The 10219-nt window shown below is 36.0% G+C and overlaps 1 protein-coding gene across 1 annotated transcript; it reads right to left on the bottom strand.

Moving 5' to 3' along the window:
• Nucleotides 1–1060: 1060 nt before the first annotated feature.
• LOC129560281 (olfactory receptor 4C46-like) lies at nucleotides 1061–1999 on the bottom strand. The gene has a single exon (XM_055432362.2). It carries the CDS (start codon nucleotides 1997–1999, stop codon nucleotides 1061–1063), a length of 939 nt encoding a protein of 312 aa, XP_055288337.2.
• Nucleotides 2000–10219: the final 8220 nt, after the last annotated feature.

Raw genomic sequence — 10219 nt, forward strand, 5'->3', positions numbered from 1 at the left:
AATTATTGCTAGGAAGTCTGCAAGCATTTCATGGAGTAGGACTGTTTAGAGAATACATTGAAATTACTGTCTGGAATTGAAATATTCTTTTATTTAAGTCATCCTCTTTTCTGATGGTTTATAAATCTAAGTTGCTGACATGAAAAATACAGAATTTTTTTTGGTTTTTGTTTTTTTATGCATCGTTTTTTTATTTTTAATGTTTCTTAATGCTAAAAGGATAATTAGATATGGTGTAGTATTGTTACAATAGAGTTTAAATTACCTACCCATTCATTTTGTATTTCAAAAGTAATTATATAACACGGTGTTACAATCAACATATTACTACCCACTATGATATATAAAAATGAACAGAGTAAGTGAAAATATGTGGTTTAGTTATATATATGAATATATGCATGTAATAAAAGACGGTATATATACTAGTACATAGAGCCAATTACATATATAAATATATAACAAATATATATTTGCATATATAGCGAGAGAGACAGAAAGATAGATAAATAGTCCAGGATTGCTGTTGTCTCAATAAATGGCAACAGTATAGTTATATTACCTTATTATTGCATTGCCTGGCAGTATATCACAGCAGTGAAGAACACGGAATGAGAGGAAGTTTTACTCTGATTACTAGATCTTCAATTTTTTTGTTTTGGATCATACTCTTTCATGTTTATTACTCACCGATTAAAATGGGGATAAAAAGAGTACCTTACTCTTTGTGTTATTGTAGAAATTATTGCTAAATGTTAATTAATTATCTATTTTATTTCATTTTACTGGGGCTAAAGCTTATGGATGTATATACAGTGATGAAACTAGTAAACTCAGTTTCCGATTTTGCAGAACATTTTAAATAATATGAGTTGTCCTCTGCTAGGCCATTCTATCATTTATTGCATTACTTTCTTCTCCCTTTTTTTCAGAAGCAATGATTTCTGTTGGTTATTATTTTCTTTATCTTATTGATATTCTTAACTGATAATGTGTGTTCACCAGTAATGTCCTTTTGATATTTGCATCAGTTGAATGAACACTGGAACACAAGCACATTTTATTGATCACTTGAAATCATTTTTCTACTACACAATTTCCTAATGACATTTTTCATCTGGTCATTTCTCAAGGTATAGATTAAGGGATTTAACATGGGAGTTATCATAGTGTAGAATACAGCAACTGCTTTATCAATATGTAAAGTAACTGCTGGTCTCATGTAAGTAAATATGCTTGGCAGAAAGAACAAGAGGATCGCTGTAATGTGGGAGATCAAGGTGGAAAGGGCTTTTTGCCTCGCCTCCAAGCTCCGTGTCCTTAAAGAGAGGAGAATGACTGTGTAAGAGCTAACCAAGAGGAGGAAGATTAACAGACAAATGAACCCACTGTTGGCAGCAACAAAGAGTCCTAGAGTGTGGATATCAGTGCAGGCAAGTTCTAGCAAAAGGTTCAGATCACACATAAAGTGGTCTATGACATTAGGGCCACAGAAGGGTAACCTGAAGATGAAGAGGATCTGAATGGTTGCATGAAGAAAGCCTCCTGCCCATGCCACCCCCACTAGCAACCAACACACCTGCCAGTTCATGATGGTTGTGTAGTGCAAGGGCTTGCAGATGGCCACGTAGCGGTCATAGGACATTGCAGTCAGCAGGATGATATCAGCACCTGCGAATAAATGCTCCCCAAAGATCTGGCACATGCATTCAATGAAAGAGCTGGTTTTCTTCTTATGGAGTGAATCTACAATCAGTTTAGGGGTATTGACACAGGAATAGCAGACATCAATAAAAGAGAGATGAGCCAGGAAAAAGTACATGGGGGACTCCAATAATGAGCTGGTAGTGATGGTGACAATAGTGAGCACATTTCCTACCACAGAGACAATGTAGACCACCAAAAAGACTACGAATGTGACTTTCTGCATTTTTGGATTCTGTGTCAGCCCCAAGAGAATGAACTCTGTCACGTTGTTCCTGTTCTCCACGTATCTCATGTTATTGTTAACCACGTAACCTGGGGGTTGGGGGAAGATCTTGTTTTAGTTCAACCTTGAGTTTATTAAACATCTCTGCCTAATAAGTAACACATGCCTAGATTCTTATGACTTTTTGTGATAAAAGATAATGTTCCAATCTGCTGAATATTTCTTATATATGACTGTAAGAATCTGAGAATATGAAAATAGTGAAGAAGAGGGTTTTGAGAGAGAATCTTGTATGTAGATCTAGTAAAGATTTTTGTGGATTAGGATGGGGTGAGCTGAGTTTCACTAAGGGGATGGAAGCCAGATATAAGCCTGTTATGAGACATTAATATTAACTCTGTCAGTGGACTGGTAATGGAAGAATAGTGAAATCCCAGGGCTTCTGCAAAACAGTTGCTAGGCCAATTGCCTAAATTCAATAACTTTGTAGTAGCTAATAAAATTATATAATGACTGATTTCCATGGGTACTACATGAAAACAAACTGTAAATGGTATTTTTTTTCTCAATTTGGCACATAATCTCAGAGATTTAAGCTAGCAGTAATATTAATGATAATATTGTGGGAGTGCAAGCATACTCAGTCATGTCTGACTCTTTGTAAACACATGAATTATAGTTGTCAGGCTCCTCTGTCCATGGGATTTCCCAGGCAAGAATACTGCAGTGGGTTGCCATTTCCTTCTACGGGGGATCTACCTGATTCAGGGATTGAACCCATGTATCCTGCATCTCTTGCTTTGGCAGGCAGATTCTTTACCATGGCACCACCTGGAAAGCCAGACCTCAATTTAAATCAACAATACTTCAATAAAATTGTTTTTTTAGAAAATTTAATGAACACTTACTATATGCTAAATTTTTTTCTCAGATATTTGGTTATTTAATCCTTGTTACAAACCTGTCAGATGATTACTGCCATCATTTTTATACTTATTTTACACATCAGAACATAGAAAAATAGAGAAGATAAAGATCCTGCCCCAAATCAAGCAACTAATGAAAGGCAGATCTAAGATTATTTCAGATTATACTTCTCATCTCTTTTTAACCGGAAATTCTTAAAACACATCCTTTATATTAGGCTAAAATATACAATGTTGAGTTAGTAAACTCCTTTTGACATGACTACAATAATTCTAATTCCTTAAATAGTATTTCAGAGGTAAGTATATACAAAGCAGTTTCACTGACAATGAAAATACACATACATGCAGATCCAGACTCACGTATGCATAATATAACACACTGGAATCCCAAATGTTAGCAACTATGCGGTACTGCTTTCATTGAAAGTCAAATTGCCTTTTTTTTTTCTCTCTCTCCTTCACTTCATTTTCTTCTTCCCTTAATTTCCTTACAAATCATGCAGACTGTTCTGTCAAATGCTGAAATGGTGATCCCAGCAGTGAAATACTTTGGTTTGAGAATCAAAAAGATAATATCAGAATCTTGCTTTTCCCTACTTAAAACTCCTTGATCTGGGGTATATTTCTTGACAACTTACATTCTTGTTTCCCCTAGTATCAAGTGAGAACAATATGTCCACCTCACAGACTTTTATGAGAATTAATTGAGGAAACAAATATGAACATATTCATCACACTGCTGTGAAAATACAAAGGATCTTCTCTTATTTTTATGACTTTCTGTGCACCCAGAAGGTAGGAAGATTTGACATTTTGAGTAATAAAACAGAGAAACATATTTAACCATGCAATAAACTGGGGAAGAAACATCTGCAATGTTATTTTTTTTTTTTTAAAGAAGCTACAGGGACTCATACCATTCACAGCAGTTGATACCTGAAAGAATTATCCATGTGCTTGCTTGAAATAAAAAGAGGATGACTTTTATCTTTTAAGACATTTGTGGCTTTTTGAGTGTGGAGTGTATTAAGTTTTGTTTTCATTCTCATTATTAATTTAAATTATTGAAAGAAGTTTCTCCTGGAAAAGAAGAATATCTAGGGATGGGGAGTTGGCTCCCTTAAATTTCTCAATCTCTATGAGTCTTAAGTTTTTTATCTATCAAACTAGGTTAGTGATATTAACTAACCGTCTTTTAAAGGAAAGGGTGAAGATGTAATGGTCTGTTGCTATATTTGAAAAGTGTTATAACATGATTAATACATATATATATATAAATATATAAAATAACTGTTGTTAACAAGCATTTAATAAACTTACCTTCTGATCTTTAGAAGATATTAGTGATATCTCAGGGTGTTCAGAACTAATTCCATTTTAAATTGACTTCCTCTTGGACTATGTAAATTTCAGTTTGAAAGATATGACATACTCATAACGACACTAGTGAAATTATTGAGTGCCACAGTAGACATGTCATTGTTTTTATAAATCTAAATCTTTTCTTCTAGATGAAAGACCTACAAAGTTTTCACATACAACCTGGGACTTGAATTTAGAATGGATTAATTTTGAACGTTATGCAGAAATCATCTTCTATAAAATGGTTGTAGTCCCAGACACAAGAAGAAGAAAGAGTGGTGGAAATACATAAAAGTGAGTCATTCCAACCTTGATGACTCTTTCTCCGGAGATGTAAACAATAAAAAAGAATTTTCACCTGCAATGCATGGATATTTAAACAGGTTTCCACAAATGTTCAAGGACCTCTTCTTGTAGATGTTATTTTCTCTCCTTGGAATTAATTATCTCATTTGATGGAAAGGCTTTGTCTCAGAAGCAGGTATTCTGAAGGGACATGTTTGAGAAACACCCATTCCATGTGAGGAATTTTATTCTCTGCACTTGCAACCAAAATATGTGAGCCCTTTTTCTCTATTTGAACCTGGGTTCTAAAAAAATTGAATGTCATGTGAATACCAATGATGGCATAATTCCAGCATCATTTCAGTTAACTTAAGGATTCATCTCAGACAGAAAACTTTATCTTTTTATTGAGAGTTAGAGCAGTGAGGGCATAAAATTATTGGTATTTTTTTTCAGAGTAATTAAATCCCAAACCCATTTTTCACACTCATCAGAGGGCTATGGATGCAAATAGAAAATCTAATAGGATACAGATAACTTATTTCTGGGAGCCATGCGATGGTCAGCAAGGATCACTAGGCAACGCTAAACATGCGGAGAGATACCTAAAGCACAAGGAGTTTGAAAGCTTTAGCTGCTCAGTCGGGGCTGACTCTGCAACTCCATGGACTGTAACCCACCAGGCTCCTCTGTCCATGGAATTTTCCAGGCAAGAATACTGGAGTGGATATTCATTTCTTTCTCCTGGAGATCTTCCTGATACAGGGATTGAACTTGGGTCTCCTGCATTTCAGAAGGATTCTTCACCTTCTGAAACCACAAAGAAGTTCATGAAAGGAGGCTTTAATCAAACACAAGTATTGTTCTTACCTTCTTCTAATTTTATATTATTTTTCATTCAGTTATTCTAAGAGGCACGTAGCAATAAATTCCTGTGGTTTTAATTCACCTTTCTTAGTGACTACCAGTGCTGAGCATTTTAAAGATATATTCATAGAAATTTAGTTAGTTAGTTAGTTTTTTCCCGTCTTGCTTGTTGTGAATAGTGTTGCTATGAAAATATATGAATATATATTTTTTAATAATAATTTTGTCCCAATATATGCACAGATGTAGTGTTGCTGAATGAAAACAAATAAAATAGAGAATTTTAAAAATGGGAAAAATCAGTAAAACCAAGAGCTGTTTCTTAGAAAATGTAAACAAAACGGAAAAACAAAAACCCTCAGGCCAGATTCACCAAAAAGAGAAGGCAGAGGACACTAATAAGCAAAATGAGAAATTAGGGACTTTCCTGGTGGTCCAGTTGTTAAGAATCCACCTGCCATTGCAGGGGAGACAGGTCTGATCCCTGATAAAGATGCTAAGAGCCCACATACCATGGCGCAACTAGAGAACCCATGTGCTCTAGAGTCCACATGCCACAACCGCTCACCCTAGAGACTGCACGCTCTGGAGTCCTAGCTCTCTAGAGTGCATGGTTCTCAGTAAGAAATATGCATGCACCAAAGCCCATTCACACAGTGAGAAGCCCTTGTGCTGCAACTAGAGAAACTGCAATAGAGAAAAGCCACAAGCCACACGGAAGGCCAAACACAGACCGAGAAAAGATAGTAATAAAAAGAAATGAATGAGGAGAAATAACAACCAGTACCACAGCGGGGGAAAAAACGCACACAAAAATCATAAAATAGTATTATGAACAATGATAAATGAGCAAATTGGACAAACTTGAAAAAATGGGCACATATCTAGTAAGTATTGACTTTAGGTAGAAAAACATTCTCCATATGTATTGTTTTCTTTGAAACTACTATTCCAGGATTTTTTTAAAGTTTATATTTCTATGCATATTTCAAATATGATTGTTATTTCCTTCAAATATGTTTAAGATGTTTAATGGAACTGCATTAAAATTACAGTTGATATGATAAACATCTTGAGTCTGTTAATTTATCAGCATAACATATCTCTCCATTTACTTACATATTTGCTTTATCAGAGTATTTTCTGGTTTTCATATACAAGTGTTAATGTATTATTAATGCACCCTTGAAACATTATGTTTTTAACAGTACTTTACATAGCAATTTGCTTCTAATTTCAATTTTTAATAGTTGTTTATATAGAAATGCATTCAGTATTTTGTGTTGACATTTTATCCTATGACCCTCATAAACTAATTAGGTCCACTTGATTTTTGGTAAAGTCCTTTATATTTTCTTCCCATGGACGACAGTCCATGGGGTCACAAAGAGTTGGACACAACTGAGCAACTTTCACTTTCATTTTCTACCTATATCATGATGACATATACACATGAATATATTTTATAATCTTGTCACTTCTTTTCTCATCCATATGTTTTTTATTTCTTTTTCTTAACTTGTTTTATTAGCTAGGTTACAATGCAGAACAGAAATTGAAAGTTAAAGACTTGTTTTCAATCTTAGAGAGATTTCATCATGAAGTATGATGGTAGCTGTGGGTTTTATATAAATGCTCTTTATAAGCTTGAGTAATTTGTTTTTTTTTTTTAATTCATTTGATAAAATATAGTTTCCATGTGCATAGCATGATAGTAGACTAGAATTTACACATAATCTCAGAGACTAATGTTAATTAGTAATACTAATAACACAGTTAACTAAACCTGTGTGCTATTTTTTCAGACATTTGGTTATTTAATCCTCATTAAAAATCTTTAGGATGTTTACTGCCATCATTTTTATACTTATTTTACATATCAGGAAGAGAAGAATAGAGAAATTAAGGATTCTGCCATGATCCAGCAGCTAATAAAGTGCAAAGTCAAGACTAGATCAAATTATACTTTTTATCTTCTTTTTCCACCCAATTCTTTACACACCCTATATTGTGATGTTATATTGTAAATAATGTTAAGCCAGCAAACTCCTTTGATATGACCATGATAATGACAATAATTATTACAGTTACTTTGATTAATGCCTTTAGGTTCCTGTCCCATATAGAACAACTAATGAAAGATAAGTGTAAAATTAGTTCAGATTATACGTTTTTCCACTTCCAAACTCTTAAAATGCATCCCCTATTGTAAAGTTTAAATTTACCATGTTGAATTAGAGCTCTCCTTTTTGACATGATCTATAAGATTTCTGTTCGATTCTAAGGCAAACCATTCAATATTACAGTAATCCAGGCCTATGCCCCAACCAGTAATGCTGAAGAAGCCAAAGTTGAGCGGTTCTATGAAGACCTACAAGACATTTTAGCACTAACACCCAAAAAAGATGTCCTTTTCACTATAGGGGACTGGAATGCAAAAGTAGGAAGTCAAGAAACACCTAGAGTAACAGGCAAATTTAGCCTTGGAGCACGAAATGAAGCAGGGCAAAGGTTAATAGAGTTTTGCCAAGAGAACGCACTGGTCATAGCAAACACCCTCTTCCAACAACACAAGAGAAGACTACACATGGACATCACCAGATGGTCAACACCGAAATCAGATTGATTATATTGTTTGCAGCCAAAGATGGAGAAGCTCTATACAGTTTGCAAAAACAAGATCAGGAGCTGACTGTGGCTCAGATCATGAACTCCTTAATGCCAAATTCAGACTTAAATTGAAGAATGTAGGGAAAACCACTAGACCATTCAGATATGACTTAATCAAATCCCTGATGATTATACAGTGGAAGTAAGAAATAGATTTAAGGGACTAGATCTGATAGATAGATTGCCTGATGAACTCTGGACGGAGGTTCATGACATTGTACAGGAGACAGGGACCAAGACCATCCCCATGGAAAAGAAATGCAAAAAAGCAAAATGGCTTCTGAGGAGGCCTTACAAATAGTTGTGAAAAGAAGAGAAGTGAAAAACAAAGGAGAAAAGGAAAGATATAAGCATATGAATGCAGAGTTCCAAAGAACAGCAGGGAGAGATAAGAAAGCCTTCCTCAGCGATCAATGCAAATAAATAGAGGAAAACAACAGAATAGGAAAAACAAGAGATATCTTCAAGAATATTATAGATATCAAGGGAACATTTCATGCAAAGATGGGCTCGATAAAGGACAGAAATGGTATGGACCTAACAGAAGCAGAAGATATAAGAAGAGGTGGCAAGAATACACAGAAGAACTGTACAAAAAAGATCTTCATGACCAAGATAATCACGATGGCGTGATCAATCACCTGGAGCCAGACATCTTGGAATGTGAAGTCAAGTGGGTCTTAGAGAGCATCACTACGAACAAAGCTAGTGGAGGTGATGGAATTCCAATTGAGCTATTTCAAATCATGAACGATGATGCTGTGAAAGCGTTGCACTCAATATGCCAGTAAATTTGGAAAACTCATCAGTGGCCATAGGACTGGAAAAAGTCAGTCTTCATTCCAATCTCAAAGAAAGGCAATGCCAAAGAATGCTCAAACTAAACACAATTGCACTCATCTCACACACTAGTAAAGTCATGCTCAAAATTCTCCAAGCCAGGCTTCAGCAATATGCAAACCATGAACTCTCAGATGTTCAAGCAGGTTTTAAAAAAGGCAGAGGCACCAGATCAAATTGCCAACATCCGCTGGATGATGGAGAAAGCAAGAGAGTTCCAGAAAAACATCTATTTCTGCTTCATTGACTATGCCAAAGCCTTTGATTGTGTGGATCACAATAAACTGTGGAAAATTCTGAATGAGATGGGAATACCAAACCACCTGACCTGCCTCTTGAGAAACCTGTATGTAGGTCAGGAAGCAACAGTTAGAACTGGACATGGAACAACAGACTGGTTCCAAATAGGAAAAGGAGTACATCAAGGTTGTATATTGCCACCCTGCTTATTTAACTTATATGCAGAGTACATCATGAGGAACGCTGGGCTAGAAGAAACACAAGCTGGAATCAAGATTGCCGGGAGAAATATCAATAACCTCAGATATGCAGATTACACCACCCTTATGGCAGAAAGTGAAGAGGAACTCAAAGGCCTCTTGATGAAAGTGAAAGAGGAGAGTGAAAAGTTTGGCTTGAAGCTCAATATTCAGAAAACGAGGATCATGGCATCTGGTCCCATCACTTCAGGGGAAATAGATGACGAAACAGTGGAAACAGTGTCAGACTTTATTATTTTTTGTGCTCCAAAATCACTGCGGATGCTGATGGCAGCCATGAAATTAAAAGACGCCTACTCCTTGGAAAGAAAGTTATGACCAACCTAGATAGTATATTAAAAAGCAGAGACATTAGTTTGCCAACAAAGGTCCGTCCAGTCAAGGCTATGGTTTTTCCCGTGGTCATGTATGTATGTGAGAGTTGGACTGTGAAGAAAGCTGATCGCCGAAGTATTGATGCTTTTGAACTGTGGTGCTGGAGAAGGCTCTTGAGAATCCCTTGGACTGCAAGCAGATCCAACCAGTCCATTCTAAATGAGGTCAGTCCTGGTTGTTCATTGGAAGGAATGATGCTAAAGCTGAAACTCCAATACTTTGGTCACCTCATGCGAACAGTTGACTCACTGGAAAAGACTCTGATGCTGGGAGGTATTGGGGGCATGAGGAGAAGGGGATGGCAGAGGATGAGATGGCTAGATGGCATCACCAACCCCATGGACATGAGTTTGAGCGAAATCCAGGAGTTGGTGCCGGACAGGGAGGCCTGGTGTGCTGTGATTCATGGGGTCAGAAAGAGTCAGACATGAATGAGCGACTGAACTGAACTGAACTTTACA

Source organism: Moschus berezovskii, chromosome 16 (genome assembly GCF_049115385.1).
Source record: "Moschus berezovskii isolate FMDL1 chromosome 16, NW_MosBer_1.0, whole genome shotgun sequence".
Classification (NCBI taxonomy): domain Eukaryota; kingdom Metazoa; phylum Chordata; class Mammalia; order Artiodactyla; family Moschidae; genus Moschus; species Moschus berezovskii.

Excerpts from the sequence above, each read along its gene's own strand:
- LOC129560281 (XM_055432362.2), bottom strand. The coding sequence starts at position 1,999 with ATGAGATACGTGGAGAACAGGAACAACGTGACAGAGTTCATTCTCTTG.